Below are 19,475 nucleotides of genomic sequence, written 5' to 3'. Positions count from 1 at the left end.
CACAAATAATTTCAGGAAATATTTAAAAGAAAATGAATGATATGTCAGCAGTAAATTTGGATTTTTTTCAAGCATTCATTTTGTTTTACAAATTTTACAATTAATGCACCAAAAAGGGAAAATTGAAAGGACCCGCATTTCTTATAGCACACCCTCAATATAAAGAACATGATTTATAATATACATTTATACTCCTATATACAACATCTAATAGATTTCAAGAATATAGAACATCCAAAACTGACTGTTCACACTAAAACCTCCCCAGCCAGTAAGAAAGGCCTGTGAGACGGTGGCCCCGCACGCAGAGCAAGGCCACAAACCCCGAATATCAAGTTCACGTACAACCCACAAGTACACAAAGAACCCTGTTCAATCCCGGGTGTCTAAGATCAAGACAAACAATATTTGAAGGAAAGAAATAAAATCTTTCTGGACCCTTCTTTTCTTCTTTTACGTTTCACCTTACACAGAAGTAAAGACTGGGTGGTATGGACTGAATAGCGGGTGACTGACAGCTTCTAAAACAGACTTAATGGTGATAGGCAAGATGAATGCGATCCTGAATTCTGCACTGACTCATATTTACTGGCATCACCTTTGTAATTCCAGGGGAACTGACAGCCAAAGTGCTCAAATCCTCTCCTTCACATCACCCTGAGTGCTGTAGAAATCTCACCGAGATGCAGCGCGCAAATCCTGAAAGAAGCTTGTGTGATCCTGTCACCGCTCTGTGCAGCGTCTTCCCTTTCTCTTCGCCATGTTTAAGTATAGTGTCTGCTAAATCTTTACTCACGTGCAGGATACATTTGGAGGTGACCATCATGTATAATATTCCTCAGCATGAGGCCTTTCCAGCCACTCGTAAGGATAGATTTACACAGGGATATAACACGTCGATCACTGCTTGTTTGAGTGCTGATAACACTGCATGGGGACCAGTGTTCGCCCTCATTCAGTTTACATAATGTTAAAAGCACATCCCCTATCTGAATGATGAATTCTGGCCTGCATTAAAGAGGCGATCCTCCAGAAAAGGAGTTTTTCCTGTTTCATTGACCGATCGCTGAGTTTATACCAGGTAATAATCCCGAATGAACATTTATAGGAAAATTTGTCATGCGCTAATCTGGCTGTGTAAAAGGGCCCTAAATGGATGAATAGTGAATACACAGAGAAGTTGCTGAAGATTGTCACCCTCGCCCAGGCTGTTTGTGATATTGAATATCCGCCTGTAATACCAGATACAGACTTTATTCCTATTCCTAGACAATCCCTGTAACTAATGCATAGACATATACGCTGTACATGGTGCATGATCAATTCTCCAGATATCCTTACTGTTCCCGTTTAGTGTTATGCTGTAAACTTATATCAAAGTCATAGACACTTCTACATTTCAGATCAGATAAGCATTCCAATATCATTTCTTTACGGGAATGTCCATCGGATGAGTATATGTATAGCTACAGTGTCAACCATGTCCTCAGCCTACACCTTAATCCACTAGTTTATGTTGGATTAGCCAAAGTATCGTCTATGGCTCCTATAGATAAAAATTCTAAATAAATGCATAAAATCATAGTTAAAATATGCAGCGCCCTCCTTTGGTGCAATTCCTCCAATTTCCAGGCCTCTCTTCACTTCTGTGAAACGGCCACCAGCTTCCCAGACTACTCTATGTACTACGTTTCGGTAGCCTGAGACCCCCTTCACTGTTGGATGGACCAGGACTAATAATGGGTTGGGGGGGTGTCTTACAAGATAGTGATCAATTTACAGAAATGAAGATGTGGATGGGTAACAGAGGAACTGTGCCAGATTACATTGGAGGGCACCAGGTATTTTACCTAGGCATTACACATTTACTTTTTTTTTTTCCTTGTTGCAAACCGGAGGATCCCTTTACTACAACATATAGGTTTCTGCAGCATAACCTTTACTAGGTGCTTATCAGGAGCAAGTCCCTGCTACACAACAACACAAACACCCGGCTATCTCCAATATGCAAATGAGACAATTACTACTAATTTGCAGTTGACCTGCTGGAGATGAGCAGGAGACGGTGGCTGTGTCGGCAGAGGCGTCTGCAAGGCATGGATTTACACACGAGCAGGCTAGCTCACTGTGAAGACATCTGTTGATTTAGCCTCAGGAGATTCACACTGCTTAATGCTTTGCCGTTTCAGTCTGGAAGTCGAAATAAAGCTTCTGCTCTTCACCTAAAGTCCACAGAGCGACATATCAGTGTAACCCACAGTCCCTATTTACATCAAACTACCGTAACTGGTACAAACCTGAAGAGAGTACAGAAAAAAATCACTTAAAATTAGTGCAAAAATCCCATAGACACACACAAAACGCACAAGTGCCCGACTATGCATCCAGCTGCATTTAAAGACATCTCTACTTCATATGACTAAATGTAACTGAACAGAAATGAATCACATTGAACGACTTCCTAAGCAGCTAATTCAGAAGAACAAATATGTAAAAGGTCACACGGAAAAGTAAGCAGTATCCATTACACAGATGTGAAAACAACGTACAAGGCCACGACGACAATACGATCAATTAAACATGACGCTAAAACAAATCAGCCTTTAGCAAAACGGGAAAGGAACACATTATTCTTCTTCATTTGGGGAATATGGGTCTGAAATAAAACACTTAAAACAGAATTGTATAAATATGTGCGGAAACCATGCAAAATAAGAAGAGAAAACAAAGCGTATCTCAGATCTCCTATAGAAGATGCCTTGGAATAGACGGATAATGCACTTAAAGGAGAAGTCCACCTTACAAGCAACTTCAGGCGATGCCGTCCAATACTTTCTAGTAAATCTCCAACTAAGGGTTAAGACCTCTGATTTGGGAACTGGACCTCAACCTATTGCAGCGTCTCAGGATACAGGCGTGTAAGGTGGAGTTCTCCCTTTAGAATTCCTACATTGCGGCATTGTTTTGTCCATTAAGCTAGATAACTCTGGGCCTAGATCTCTGCAGGTAGTTAAAAATATATATCATTTTCTTCCTTCTTTATACACATGATTGGAAAATTCACATATTTAAGGCCCTGCATCCACAGGTCCACACTTCAGCCTGTTGCGGAAGGAACCCGGGTTAAGAGAAGTTTAATATACGTGGCTTCTTAAGACGTTGTTTAGCGAGCCCTCTGTTCCACTTCCCAGCAGTGAAAGTGTTACACAGACAGCCGTAACAATGTGAGGCAATTACATCCTTAATACCTAAAATGCCTGCGAGAAGTGTTGTTGTGCTCCCCGCTCGCGGCTCCTGCGCTCCCTTGTCCTTTGGTGCTGTTGCATCATTACGCTTTGTCTGACAATCCTCTTGCCATCATCAGTGTTACAACCATCGTTGCATCATACCTCAGTGCCTAATGGATGGTTTACTAACAACCTGCCCAGGGGGGTCCTGCCCCGTTAGACACACATTACAACATTGCACAGCTCGTCCTTTTAAAAAGTTATATTCACAGGTGCAAAGTCATCTATTTATAGAGATTTTTTTTTTCTTTTTAGATTAAAAACAGCTCTTTGCAAGAGTTCAATATAAAAAAAAAAGTGCTTCAATTGGAAGATTTGCTGACAGCACTGGCAGAGCGTCGAAGCTTTCCCGAAACTTTTGTCCTGGTGGCGCGGGTTAGTGTTGGAGAGGTGGGCTCTGGAGGGTCTGGTCCCGTGCTCACTGACAGATCAGAACTTGTACTTGAAGGGAGACCTGGAAAAAAAGAAGAAAAAAGCGAGACATTGAGAGAATATTTACACCGCTGCGACAAGACTTCCATTAGAAGGACGAGCAGGTCCCGACAGAAAAATGTCCGATTCAACAGGTTTACACAAAATTGGTAATCGGATAGCTTGTCTCCAGGATGACTGATGTTATTCGGTGTTGGGTCACGTGCTGGATCTTCACTCCTATACATTCTTTCAGACACTCGCTGCGTAATATTATCTCAAGCTGCCAGTAAATAGTACAGCTCCACGTTTTACATGACGTGTGTCGGCAGATGTTTGGTTTCTGCAATAAAGCGGAGCTACAAGTAACGTGCAGTTTCAATATAGATGCAAATGTTCTTGAGGCCGAGGTCCCACGTTGCAGAAACTCAGGTTTTTTTCTTTTTTGTTGCATTTTTTTTGAGACAAACCTAAGAATGGCTACTAAAGGAATGGGAAATTTATAGGAAGTTCTTATACTCGCACCTTCTGCTCAATCCACTCCTGGCTTTGGCTTTAAAAAAAAAAACGCAACAAAATCTGCAACAAAAAAAAGCTGCATTTCTGTGATGTGGGCCCTCAGCCTAAAGGGGATATCCTTGTTAGAAAGGTCCCTTGAGAATAAACCATAGAATGTTCCCTGCTGAGCTCTAGCAGTCAGTTATCTGTGTGGGAACAGAGTAGACAATCCCTTTAAGGCATGTAAAAATGGCAGTCATTAATGGTGCACAGTGCACAGATTTTTATCAGAAGGCTGATAGAGGGTGCATGTCCCTGGTGTTGCCATAAAGCCCTAACTTTATGCACAATAGGCAAAGAGCTGCAGATGTTGGCGACCAATCTGGTCACTATCTTCAGACCTGCTTTAGAAGCTGAAGTCTGATTGGTTGCTCTGAACCCTTCCTTCAGTTTTTGCTTGCACTGACGTGAGGACTAACGTACCAACCAATGGCCATATAATATCCTACACTGAAAACAGTTGCCAACATGTCGGTCATGGCGTCAAGGTATACCATGATTCACATAGCATGTATAATGGTGAAGGCCTGCACTAGGTGTGTCATTGAAAACAATAAAACAATCACACATTTCATCCACCTTAATGACTAAGACTTCCTATAAAATAGTGGTAAAACATTAAGGCACAACATAATCTTCCATACAAATTATTTTAGTTATGAGAGGGGGGGGGGGGGAGTCTACAATCTGCCGATAGGTAAGTATACTGCAAAATTTTGGCTCAGATGTTGGAAGAACTTTTCACTAAACAAGGCTGCATCCTAAGCAATGTTCCTTACGCTAGGTTCACACCTGTGTTCCAATCTTTGGGTCCATTTGGGCACCTGAAAAATGGAAACCCGATTAGCTGAAGAAGCTGCTACCTGTGGAAACCCGCGGACCCCATAGGCTATAATGGGGTCCACCAGGTTTTCAGTTTTCAGTCCAGCTTGCAGGACCTTTCTCTCCACATTTTTTAAGCGGAATGGGGGACAGATTCCCCGAACGCAGGTGTGGATCATTATGTGAATGGAGATAAACCATGTAAGGTCTCACATAGCACTCATATAAGGGTCCATTCACACAGAGTAAACGCGTGTTCATGCTGGTGTGTATTTTTGTACGTTTAAAAATAGGCGAGGCGTTTTTTGGCGTAAAGTGTTTTTTGGCATGTTTTCTGTTATTTACACGTGTAAAAAAAAAAACCAATAAACACTACAAAAAACATGTTGCGCTAAAAAAACACGTAAAAAAATGTGTCGCTTTTTTTTTTACATGCGTAAAAATACACACCAAAATGAGCGCACGTTTACTCCGTGTGAATGGCCCCTAAAGAGGTTGTCCCCTGCACCCTTGTTTCATTTACTAGCATGGCTACTATGCCAGACCTCCTAACAAATAGCTGAGTTTAGCAAAGGAAGTTGTGTCTAGCCAAGCATTTCTCTTGCACCGGCCACCGCAGGGAAGATCTAGTACTACATGGCAGACCATGTAATACAAGAATGTCTCAAGTATTCTGCAGCAGGCATGGTTACAAAAGGACACCTTTTTGACTCCTACAGAGCAGTTATGGCTAGAGAATTTAAGAGGAGCTTTGCCTACTTCGCCAACTCCAGCTCTTTGCTCCAGCTCTCAGGCTTGTTCAACTTTTTCACTAGCCCCCACCATTCCTGAGCAATCTGTGCTAATAGTTTTGGTGCTTGATATGTTATGTAGTCTCTCCTGTCAGGTGGGTGGTCCCTGACTGACTTCAGTTCAGGATTGCCCACTTGACAGTAGAGAACATGTTGGGGCTGAAACTAACTGTATATGAGGGCAAGAGAAAAAAAAATGTAACTGCACCAAAATCCGTGCACTGAGACTTACTGAAAAATGCAAAGAGCTGAGTTGGTGAAGGGTCAAAAGGTCTTCCAGATGTTCCAGTTCAGCAATGTTCTCTTAAAGGGGTGGTCCAAGATTATATTTTTTAAAGATTTCCTATTTCCAAATATGTTTTTTTTCCCCCCTCCAAACAGTGTCCCTCTTGTCCATGGTTCCCACTTCTTACTGCATCTCTGCCCCATTCACTTGAAGGGTAACACAGCATGACCATGGACAGGATGGTGTTGCTCCTGCACAACCTGCACAGTGCTCTCTAGTAATGTCTAGTGAAGAAGCGAAGCAGCCAAGAATAACACAGTGAAATGAAAGGTGATGAAACGCGCTGGGCAGGAGTAATATGCAAGCTTCTAGATAGTGTTACGATGGGTAGGTAGGATTCAGCTTTGTTTACTTCAGCTCCGGTCCCCAAATAAAGCAGAAATCATAAACCAACCTCTGTCGGAGGATGATCTTACAAATCCCAGGCTGAGGCAGCGGCTTACGTGAGCTCGCGCGCTGATATTTTAAACATTAACTTAGGACGCAATTATTCCCTGAAGAGGAAGATGACTGAAGGTCACGACAAAAGAGCTTGTCTGAATGGGAGCAGATGAGGTAGCAGCTATTAAACATAACAGAAAATGAATAAAATTAAAGCCTGTGTGTAACCAATCTTTCCCAGTACAATTATAACCGTGCACCGAGGAATTCAGAAATGTCTGTTGCAATCGAGGACTGTTGTTGCTTGCAGTTGGTGCGCGGTCTCTCCGGGCAGTACGGTAAGAGGGAATTTAATTTCATCACTTACTCTCTTTATGCATCATCTTTAAATCATGAGATATTGCCACAAACAACTGCACAGGCAAAAATCTCCCTGCTAACCCTTCCAGCACAATGGAGGGGAGTGATAATGAAGTGGATGCCAGTGGAAATGCTGCACTAGAGAATACTAAAGAGATGCACAAATCCAAAAGAGCTGAAATCCTGAAATGCAGGATGTGCTGGGTAATGACCTTATCAATAATATAGTAGACTGGAGATGCAGAGTGGTCCTGTGATTTACGGGTGACTAAGGCTGGTTATACAAGGGCAAATTTTATAGAGTCTATATTATGGTCGCAACACTCGGAACCCAATGACTCTACTGAATGGAACACACGACCTTTGCATTAATCTAAACAGGGCTAGATGCCTGGTGAATGCTTGCTTGTAAATCATCCAGGTAGGATTATAGGATTGTTTTATTGCTGTTAGTTCCAAGTGAGAACTAAGTAAACTAAGTAAACTAGGGTAGGAACAAATTCAGGGAAATAATATGATAAAATAATGGTGAGAAAATATAAGTGTGACTGCCAGGGGTATACATATAGTGGTTCAGTGTACTGAGGCTTCACGGGATGTGCCCAAGCTCACAACCAGGGGTGTAAATACCGCCATAGCAGCAGAGGCAGCTGCCACAGGGCCCGGGACATGAGGGAGCCCGGTGACAGCCGCTACGCTGCGTGTTTTTTTTTTTTTTTTTTAAATAGGCCATTACCGGCTGAAGTTACTCCAGCCCTATTTACTTACTGATCTTGGCTGGGACGGGATCGGTAAGTGACACCGCAGGCCCCACAAAGATTATTATACTTGGAGGTCTTTTCAGAACCCCGAGTATAATGATCGGAGGCCTGGGAGAGGTAAGAAACATAAAAAAACACTGTTACTTATCTCTCCTTGATCCAGGCAGGCCTCAGGCCTAGTTGTCTGATGTCACATGAACCCGGCCTGCGTCCCGGGTCATGTGACATCCGACGTAATTAAAGAAGGCCGACAGCGTCGGAGCCGGGGGACAGGTAAACAACAGTGGTTTTTTAATGTTTTTATTCCCCCGGGTCTCCGAATATTATACTCTAGGGTCTGAAAAGACCCCAGAGTATAATAATTGTTTATGGGTGTCCACAATGGAGCATAATACTGAGTGCAGGAGCCACTAAGGGACATAATAGTGTGTGCAGGGGCCACTATGGGGTATAATACTGTGTGCAGGGGCCACTATGGGGCATAATACTGTGTGCAGGGGCCACTATGGGGCATAATACTGTGTGCAGGGGCCACTATGGGGCATAATACTGTGTGCAGGGGCCACTATGGGGCATAATACTGTGTGCAGGGGCCACTATGGGGCATAATACTGTGTGCAGGGGCCACTATGGGGCATAATACTGTGTGCAGCGGCCACTATGGGGTATAATACTGTGTGCAGGGGCCACTATGGGGCATAATACTGTGTGCAGGGGCCACTATGGGGCATAATACTGTGTGCAGGGGCCACTATGGGGGGATAATAGTGTGTGCAGGGGCCACTAAGGGACATAATACTGTGTGCAGGGGCCACTAAGGGACATAACATAACACTGTGTGCAGGGGCCACTAAGGGACATAACATAATACTGTGTGCAGGGGCCACTAAGAGACATAACATAATACTGTGTGCAGGGGCCACTAAGGGACATAACATAATACTGTGTGCAGGGGCCACTAAGAGACATAACATAATACTGTGTGCAGGGGCCACTAAGGGACATAACATAATACTGTGTGCAGGGGCCACTAAGGGACATAACATAATACTGTGTGCAGGGGCCACTAAGGGACATAACATAATACTGTGTGCAGGGGCCACTATGGGGGGATAATAGTGTGTGCAGGGGCCACTAAGGGACATAATACTGTGTGCAGGGGCCACTAAGGGACATAACATAATACTGTGTGCAGGGGCCACTAAGGGACATAACAGAGCGCGCAGGAATCCAGTTTTGCTATGGGCATATACCAGGCACTGATGTGAAAAGTGAAAGATATCCTGTTTCATTTTATATTTACTTTTTCTGACATTTTTCAGATCAGAATAATGGTGGGAAACATTGGCATGACGCCATATTCTGCAACAGTGCGTCTCTTCTATTGCGGTATAAAATACATGATGATCTAGGGGTGTGTTCATGGGTTTAATCTGCACTTTACATGGATTTTCCTGTATGTAACTGCCTTTTCCAATTGGCTATAAAGGTTTACAGAAAAATATAGCAGTACATATTTTAAATTCATTGGTTTCCTGAGCGGTCAGACACCAGAGACCCTCATCTACAGTATGCTCAAAGTATTGCTCTCGGGATTGTACAAGCATATTGAACTACAATAATATACATTCTTTTTGGTACAAGCTTTGAACTTCTGTATGACCTCATAGGACATGCTGATATTACCCTATATACTTGTAACCAGGGATGTAGATATAGGGGGTGCTGTAGTAGTAGTCACTATCAGGTCCTAGACTCTGAGGGGGCCACATAAACATACCATTGTTCTAAATTAAGATTGTGCCTGGGCCCAGTACCTGAGGAAACAATACCCACTGCTCACAAAAGGGAAAACCAATGCACAATAGCACTTGCTTGTGACACCATTGTGTGCAATATCCTTGTATTACAATGTTCTGATGTCTTTGATGACATTGTGCCAGTAAATGTGACATCACTGTGTGTAATATTCCTGTACTGTGACATCACTGTGTGTATTATCCTTGTACTGTGACATCACTGTGTGTATTATCCCCGTACTGTGACATCACTGTGTATTCTCCCTGTACTGTGACATCACTGTGTGTATTATCCCTGTACTGTGACATCACTGTGTGTAATATTCCTGTACTGTGACATCACTGTGTGTAGTATCCCTGTACTGTGACATCACTGTGTGTATTATCCCTGTACTGTGACATCACTGTGTATTATCCCTGTACTGTGACATCACTGTGTGTAGTATCCCTGTACTGTGACATCACTGTGTGTATTATCCCTGCACTGTGACATCACTGTGTGTATTATCCCTGCACTGTGACATCACTGTGTGTATTATCTCTGTACTGTGACATCACTGTGTATTATCCCTGTACTGTGACATCACTGTGTATTATCCCTGTACTGTGACATCACTGTGTGTAGGATTCCTGTACTGTGACTTCACTGTGTGTAGTATCCCTGCACTGTGACATCACTGTGTGTATTATCCCTGTACTGTGACATCACTATTTATAAACCCCGCACTGTCACTTGTGTGGTGGGATATAACTGTGCATTACTTACATTCTGTGACTCGGCTTGACAATTACTCCTGTACTGTGACATCACTGTGTGTATTATCTCTGTACTGTGACATCACTGTGTGTAGTATCCCTGCACTGTGACATCACTGTGTGTAGTATCCCCGCACTGTGACATCACTGTGTGTATTATCCCTGCACTGTGACATCACTGTGTGTATTATCCCTGTACTGTGACATCACTGTGTGTAGTATCCCTGTACTGTGACATCACTGTGTGTATTATCCCTGTACTGTGACACTGTGTATTATCCTTGTACTGTGACATCACTGTGTGTATTATCCCTGTACTGTGACATCACTGTGTGTAGTATCCCTGTACTGTGACATCACTGTGTGTATTATCCCTGTACTGTGACTTCACTGTGTGTATTATCTCTGTACTGTGACATCACTATGTGTATTATCCCTGTACTGTGACATCACTATTTATAAACCCCGCACTGTCACTTGTGTGGTGGGATATAACTGTGCATTACTTACATTCTTTGACTCGGCTTGACAATTACTCCTGTACTGTGACATCACTGTGTGCATTTTCCCTGTACTGTGACATCACTGAGTGTATTATCTCTGTACTGTGACATCACTGTGTGTATTATCTCTGTACTGTGACATCACTGTGTGTATTATCCCTGCACTGTGACATCACTGTGTGCAGTATCCCTGTACTGTGACATCACTGTGTGTATTATCCCTGTACTGTGACATCACTGTGTGTATTATCTCTGTACTGTGACATCACTGTGTGTATTATCTCTGTACTGTGACATCACTGTGTGTATTATCCCTGTACTGTGACATCACTGTGTGTATTATCTCTGTACTGTGACATCACTGTGTGTATTATCTCTGTACTGTGACATCACTGTGTGTATTATCTCTGTACTGTGACATCACTGTGTGTAGTATGCCTGTCCTGTGACATCACTGTGTGTATTATCTCTGTACTGTGACATCACTGTGTGTATTATCTCTGTACTGTGACATCACTGTGTGTAGTATGCCTGTCCTGTGACATCACTGTGTGTAGTATCCCTGTACTGTGACATCACTGTGTGTAGTATCCCTGTACTGTGACATCACTGTGTGTAGTATCCCTGTACTGTGACATCACTGTGTGTATTATCCCTGTACTGTGACATCACTGTGTGTAGTATCCCTGCACTGTGACATCACTGTGTGTATTATCCCTGCACTGTGACATCACTGTGTGTATTATCCCTGTACTGTGACATCACTGTGTGTAGTATTCCTGTACTGTGACTTCACTGTGTGTATTATCCCTGTACTGTGACTTCACTGTGTGTATTATCCCTGTACTGTGACATCACTGTGTGTAGTATCCCTGCACTGTGACATCACTGTGTGTAGTATCCCTGCACTGTGACATCACTGTGTGTAGTATGCCTGCACTGTGACATCACTGTGTGTAGTATGCCTGTACTGTGACATCACTGTGTGTATTATCCCTGTACTGTGACATCACTGTGTGTAGTATGCCAGTACTGTGACATCACTGTGTGTAGTATGCCAGTACTGTGACATCACTGTGTGTAGTATGCCAGTACTGTGACATCACTGTGTGTAGTATCCCTGTACTGTGACATCACTGTGTGTAGTATCCCTGTACTGTGACATCACTGTGTGTAGTATTCCTGTACTGTGACTTCACTGTGTGTATTATCCCTGTACTGTGACATCACTGTGTATTATCCCCGTACTGTGACATCACTGTGTGTATTATCCTTGTACTGTGACATCACTGTGTACATTATCCCTGTACTGTGACATCACTATTTATAAACCCTGCACTGTCACTTGTGTGGTAGGATATAACTGTGCATTACTTACATTCTGTGACTCGGCTTGACAATTACTCCTGTACTGTGACATCACTGTGTGTATTATCCCTGTACTGTGACATCACTGTGTGTATTATCTCTGTACTGTGACATCACTGTGTGTATTATCCCTGCACTGTGACATCACTGTGTGTAGTATGCCTGTACTGTGACATCACTGTGTGTAGTATGCCTGTACTGTGACATCACTGTGTGTAGTATGCCAGTACTGTGACATCACTGTGTGTATTATCCCTGCACTGTGACATCACTGTGTGTAGTATGCCTGTACTGTGACATCACTGTGTGTAGTATGCCTGTCCTGTGACATCACTGTGTGTATTATCTCTGTACTGTGACATCACTGTGTGTATTATCTCTGTACTGTGACATCACTGTGTGTAGTATGCCTGTCCTGTGACATCACTGTGTGTAGTATCCCTGTACTGTGACATCACTATGTGTGGTATCCCTGTACTGTGACATCACTGTGTGTAGTATGCCTGTCCTGTGACATCACTGTGTGTAGTATCCCTGTACTGTGACATCACTGTGTGTAGTATGCCTGTACTGTGACATCACTGTGTGTAGTATGCCTGTCCTGTGACATCACTGTGTGTAGTATCCCTGTACTGTGACATCACTGTGTGTAGTATGCCTGTCCTGTGACATCACTGTGTGTAGTATCCCTGTACTGTGACATCACTGTGTGTATTATCCCTGTACTGTGACATCACTGTGTGTAGTATGCCTGTACTGTGACATCACTGTGTGTAGTATCCCTGTACTGTGACATCACTGTGTGTAGTATGCCTGTACTGTGACATCACTGTGTGTATTATCCCTGTACTGTGACATCACTGTGTGTATTATCCCTGTACTGTGACATCACTGTGTGTAGTATCCCTGTACTGTGACATCACTGTGTGTATTATCCCTGTACTGTGACATCACTGTGTGTAGTATGCCTGTACTGTGACATCACTGTGTGTAGTATCCCTGTACTGTGACATCACTGTGTGTAGTATGCCTGTACTGTGACATCACTGTGTGTAGTATGCCTGTACTGTGACATCACTGTGTGTAGTATCCCTGTACTGTGACATCACTGTGTGTAGTATGTCTGTACTGTGACATCACTGTGTGTATTATGCCTGTACTGTGACATCACTGTGTATTATCCCTGTACTGTGACATCACTGTGTGTATTATCCCTGTACTGTGACATCACTGTGTGTATTATGCCTGTACTGTGACATCACTGTGTGTAGTATGCCTGTACTGTGACATCACTGTGTGTAGTATCCCTGTACTGTGACATCACTGTGTGTAGTATGCCTGTACTGTGACATCACTGTGTGTAGTATCCCTGTACTGTGACATCACTGTGTGTAGTATGCCTGTCCTGTGACATCACTGTGTGTATTATGCCTGTACTGTGACATCACTGTGTGTATTATGCCTGTACTGTGACATCACTGTGTGTATTATCCCTGTACTGTGACATCACTGTGTGTATTATCCCTGTACTGTGACATCACTGTGTGTATTATGCCTGTACTGTGACATCACGGTGTGTATTATCTCTGTACTGTGACATCACTGTGTGTAGTATGCCTGTCCTGTGACATCACTGTGTGTAGTATCCCTGTACTGTGACATCACTGTGTGTAGTATGCCTGTACTGTGACATCACTGTGTGTAGTATCCCTGTACTGTGACATCACTGTGTGTATTATCCCTGTACTGTGACATCACTGTGTGTATTATGCCTGTACTGTGACATCACGGTGTGTATTATCTCTGTACTGTGACATCAGTGTCTGCATGGTTGAAGCTGCTGCAGATTTTCAGTGTAACAAATATCTACAATGTTGCAGTGCAATACATGTGGATGGAGATTTCAGAAATGATTAATGTGAAGTTTTCTGCAAAATGTATTTACAGAGTGAAACACTTGCCAATTGTCAACACAGCGCACACTTTTTCAATGCATTCATTTCAGTGGGATGTCCTTGTAATGCATGAAGTTGACACCCTTTGTAGTCCAGTCTGGCTTATAGATGTGGGGTCCTGTATAAGGTCCTCCCCACTGATAACTCAAAAGAACTCTGGTAGGATTTCAGACTATGGGAACTGTAAACCTAATAGGCCACTACAGACTGTACTGCAGATTCTATTTGTTACATCTTATGACCATACTTTTACATAGGGTGCAGATCTGTTCTATCTACCACATATAGACCAATAAAATGTCACACAAATTCCAACCAATATGGGAAATCTCGGGTCATTACCTGCCACCCACATTCACAGTGTGAGGCCAAAGCATTATAAGCTGTAAACAGCTAAGTATTTATACAGTCCCTATTCAACCAACTCCCTTCCTTCTGTTCACCACTAAAAGAGGTCAGCAGATCATTGTGAGGGGATTTAGCTGGGTGCAATTATACCATTATTCCATACAATATGTCTTTAGATAATGAAATGTTAATTCTACCCTATGTTTCTAAGGAATGATGTTCTGCAACCACCAATATCTATGCTTTTCAATGGTTCTAATGGTCATCATGATAAAACACTCCAAAACAAAGCTGAAGAGGTTAAATAAAAGATATTTTACATGTAAAGTATATATTAGGACTTATTTTCTTATGTAATTCTTAATTTTCCAATGTGGTTAAAAAAAAAAAGATCTTGCTACACCAAGTTGAACACTTCCCCCGTCTAACTTCTAATGAACTTACTGTATCAAAAATGTATATTTACCCATATTGTTGGGGTGGTCATGTGACCGCCCCGGGCACATTTCCTGATTTTCCATTGATGTTCCGTTTTAAGGAACGTAATGTCACCAATACCACCACCCCACCTCATCATTCTTACCGGTCTTCCTTTCCAGATCTTCTGGGCACCAAGCATCAATTTCTTCAGCAGGACTAGCTCCACCTCTTTGACTTCTACCGGCCTCCCTTGCCTGCGCAATAAGGACAGAGTGACAGTATGACAGCACTCCAGCTCTACTGCTCAAGCGCCGGCAGTCATGAAGAGGAGATGGAGCCGGTGGCACAGAAGAATGTGATTTGCAGGACAGGAAGACAGTCCACCCCTACCCCATCATACTTACCTGACAGTAAGGAAGGGTTAGTAGTGGGTGGGCAAGCTAGGGAAACAGGGAGGGGATGTGAGGGAGTAAGAGAGGGAGGGGGAGGGAGTGAAAAGGGGATCTGAGTGAAGAGCTATGCATCATGGTAGTTGTAGGATAAAAAGAACAGGAAGCTACACCAAGTAAACAAATGCAGAGGATGCCAGAGCTCCAAGAGAAACCCAGAAATCACTAAACAAAAAACCCTGCTAAACGTATTTGGGTGTCCTTTTTAACCCATTAATGGCACTAACAATCCTTTTAAAAAAATAAATAAAATTGCCCCCAAAATACCCTTTAAGGATGAGGCCCCAGACGCAGCTGTTTTGATTGCAGACTTTGTGGTGGTTTTTTGAGCCAATACCAGGAGTGGATTTAGCAGAGGACAGAGGTATAAAAACTTCTTATATATAGTTCCCATTCCTTTTGTAGCCATTCTTGGCTTTGGTGGAAAAAACACAACAAAATATGCAACAAAAAAAGTTGTGTTTCCGCAATGTGGGGTCTCAGCTGAAAGGAGTTTTCCAGGATTGTAATATTGATGACCTATTCTAACAGATTGATGGGGGTCCCTGACCAGCCATGTGAAGAAACTGAAGCATTAAGGGGAGTTCAGGTGTAGTGCTGTACACTTTGTAGGGACTGTGCTTCATACTGGAGCCCAGCCCCCTACCCTTAAATGGGACTGAGATGCAAACAGACCACATGAAGAATGAATGTAATGTCACTGGCCTGTGAAGAGGAAACAGAGCTCCCACAAGCACCACTGCCAGTTTGAGCAGCTGATCTGTAAAGGTTCTGGGCATTGGATTCCCATGAGCCAATATTGATGACTTGCGTAGTCATGAGTCCTGCACAGTATAAACACCCTAACTATATTGATGATGGTTGTCCATCACCCCAATTATAAGGTTTGCAGAGAGGAGGTGGAAATCTCCATGCACAGCCGTTCCTACTGCTTTGGCTCTCTCTGAGGTCATGGACTCCGGCCTACTCCAGCTGCAGATACACAGAGTAGAGTGGAGTTGATCATTTGGCCAAGAGTCGGAGTGTCAGCAGTGAAGCCTGAGGAATAAGGCTCACCTATTGCACTCTGCAAACCTAATAAGGGGGGAGGGAACTGGGAAAATGTCTTCTACTCAGTAAGCAGGTTTACATGGTGACTGTACTGAATAAAGCTTTGTATCTCCACATGACCCCTTTAAGGCTCTCATACACAATACAGCAGAGATGGCCAAGCCCACTGACTACTAACACATGTCAGGATAAAAAATAAAAAAAAGACATGTTGCATTCCAGAGGTGTGGAGCGGTGGGTTACTACCTTCTCTGGCTGAGCATGCATGTGCATGGGTTAGTTGAGAGGAACAGCAGACAGCTTTTAAAAGTACATGGACGCATTTAGAAGCTGTTAAGAACCTTGTAATCCTATGAAGACCAACTCAGAGACCATCAAATAATGAATATGATCCATTATTAGAAAATAGAAAGCACTATAGTTCTCCATTTTCTCCTCTGTTGTGCGGAAGGACCTACTCTGTGCAGAATCCTTGGTCAACAAGTAGTACAAGAGGGCATAAATGGTTCCCACTACAATGGGCATCTCTAACTCTGGAGGATGGGCATCTCTATGCATATCCATGGACATGAATTTCAGTGGAAACTGTTCAATCGAAATTTATCTCCCCTTTCTTCATCTTTGGTCAACAATATTGGGTTGGTTTTGTGTTTTAAAATAAATCTTCTAGTTTCCTATTACAAAGGCAAATCAAAAATTAGCAAATTTAAAAAGGACTGTCCAGGATTTTAAAAAATAAATAAATTTCTGACTACTGCAACTGCGATGCACAGTAGACCCGTATGATCGCTGATTGGTGTGATCGGTGATTTAACAAATGAATACGGTTTTGGGTTTTTTTTTTGTCTTTTTTTAAAAAAAAATTCAGCAAATTCCTGGCCATCATATACTACATTTCTTAAAATTCTGGACGGCACCTTTAAAATTTCTCCTTGTTACAGAATTTTTTTTTTTTTTTTCCTTCTTACAGAAAAAAAGCCTGATTATCTGAAAATGATGAAAAGCCATTAAAATCCTAAAAACAGATTTGAATATGTGTTCGATATTGTGACAGACTAAAAATGGAGTATAAATTGTACTAAATTGGGAATGAACTAATTTGCTGTATTAAAGTTACAAAAAAAAAAGGAAAATTTAGATTATAATTTAAACAAGGGAGAAAAGGTTAGAGAAGAAAAAGAAGGAGCGGGGAACACGAGAATCTAATTCACTCATATTTAAAGAAGACTGCTCTGTGAAAAAATGCAGATGCTTGTTAGTCTGGGGTTAGGAATGAAAATTCTTTATCCTTTTTTTTGTTCCCCCGGGGCATGGAGATAGGGGGAGGGAGCGGCTTTTTGTATCATATGTTCCTTCAGCTAAACAGAATGGCAGATGGTCAAATTAATACAAATTCAGCCAATTGGGCAAGCTGAAGCAGTATTCATGCAAGCTATTGAACAATACGGCTCCTGTGCCTATAAAGAACAGTGCAGTCCAAACAGGCTGGGTTGTGTAAAGGCGGCCACACCTAGGTGCTCACAAGCACTCACAGCATTCCATTAGCCCGAAAACTTTGCACATTCCATCAGTCAAAAGTTTCTTCTGGCAAATCCTTAACTATGCAATCAACCTTGAAGCTTCTTCTGAAGCATCGTGATTGATAGAGAGACAGCAGCTGCAGAACGAGCAAGTAATAACCACAGAAGATAAAGCCTTTCATACAAATATTGTAATTCCACTTGCAAGCTGCCTGGCACGAACTCTAATTACTTGGCCTTTTTCTTGTAATGAAACTTTGAAGGTCTGTTTCCACACCAAGCTGTAAACCAATTAACCCGCTTTATCCCAGACAGGGGGTTCTAACAGCGACTGCAAGATGGCACTAAAAGAAATATTAATCATCAGGGCTGAGAAAGTCTAAGGAAAGTACTTAAAGTAATAAGGAACCGAGGACATACAATAGTTACTTCTTCAATAAGATTTAACTTAAACATATATAAATGTACTGTGCAAGATGGTGCTAATAGAAATATTAATCATCTGTGCATGGAAACTAGTTATAGTGAACAAGGAACCGAGGAAATACATATTATATATAGAAGAATTACTTGTTCAATAAGATTTCACTTAAAGATATATAAATGCACACTGCAAGATGATAGTAGAAGAGATCAACTGTGCAGAGAAAGTCCAGTTAACTAGTTAAAGATAATAAAAAACAGAGGATATATATATATATATATATATATATATATATATATATATATATATATATATATATATATATATATACACACACACATATACATACACACTGTAAAAAGGCTCTAAAAGAAAGAATAAAAGAACCTGTGGTGCAAAGAAAAATCCAACCAAACTATTGTACAAGTTAACAAGAAATCATACGTATATATACATACACACACACATATGTGTGTATATTATATATATATATATATATATATATATATATATATATATATATATATATATATACACACACACACACACACACATATATATATCTCACTTTATGGTATGATTCTAACTAAGACATCCATAAATGTACACTGCAATAATACAATAATCCACTAACAGAAATATTGATCATCAGTGCAAAGAAAACCAAACTAAACGAAAAGTAAATAACAAGGAAGCAAAACCTTAAAATACATATTATGTAGCATTATTTGCTCAATAAAATTCAACTTAAACATCCATAAACATATGTAAATATACACTGCAAGAAGGCATTAAATAAATATTAGGCATCAGTGCAGAGAAAGTCCAACTAAATTATGTAACGTAGATAACAAGGAACCTTGGAGATTATTAAATATATAACTATATTTTATTGCTTGCTAAGAATACATATATATAGATTTTTTTCAAACTGTACAACAACATGTACATGACATTTAGAAGTGATATCAAAACTTAGGAGAGATTTCTTTTCAGCCATTGCAGTGGACAAGAACAGAATATTAAAAACCAAGAGTTAGACTCAAAGCAAATTTGTACCAACATTTAAAGCTTAATAAAAGGAGTTAATAATAATAATTAAAATAAAGTGCAAATCACAATGAAAAAGGTGCAGATGTGCAAGTGCCCAAAAGCCAGTGGTTGTGAAATTCATTAAGCCATCCGTACACATAAGAAAATGATCGGCAGCCATGTGGTCGTCTGTG

At 41.6% G+C, this 19,475-nt stretch overlaps 1 protein-coding gene across 3 annotated transcripts in view; it reads right to left on the bottom strand.

Annotated features, from left to right (window-relative positions):
* RALGAPA2 (Ral GTPase activating protein catalytic subunit alpha 2) overlaps nt 1–19,475 on the bottom strand; it is a 214,841-nt gene continuing 195,366 nt past the window's right edge. For 2 of the 3 annotated variants that reach the window (XM_075267599.1, XM_075267600.1), the window contains one exon: nt 1–3,741. In XM_075267599.1, the coding sequence (XP_075123700.1) occupies nt 3,590–3,741 (152 nt within the window). In that variant the 3' untranslated portion in view covers nt 1–3,589. The remainder of the gene's footprint in view (nt 3,742–19,475) is intronic. The other variant, XM_075267601.1, reaches the window with a different exon arrangement.

The sequence above is a fragment of the Leptodactylus fuscus genome, chromosome 3 (genome assembly GCF_031893055.1).
Source record: "Leptodactylus fuscus isolate aLepFus1 chromosome 3, aLepFus1.hap2, whole genome shotgun sequence".
NCBI lineage: Eukaryota > Metazoa > Chordata > Amphibia > Anura > Leptodactylidae > Leptodactylus > Leptodactylus fuscus.
The sequence above is the reverse complement of the archived record's forward strand: the minus strand, read 5'-3'. Positions and strand labels throughout refer to the sequence as shown.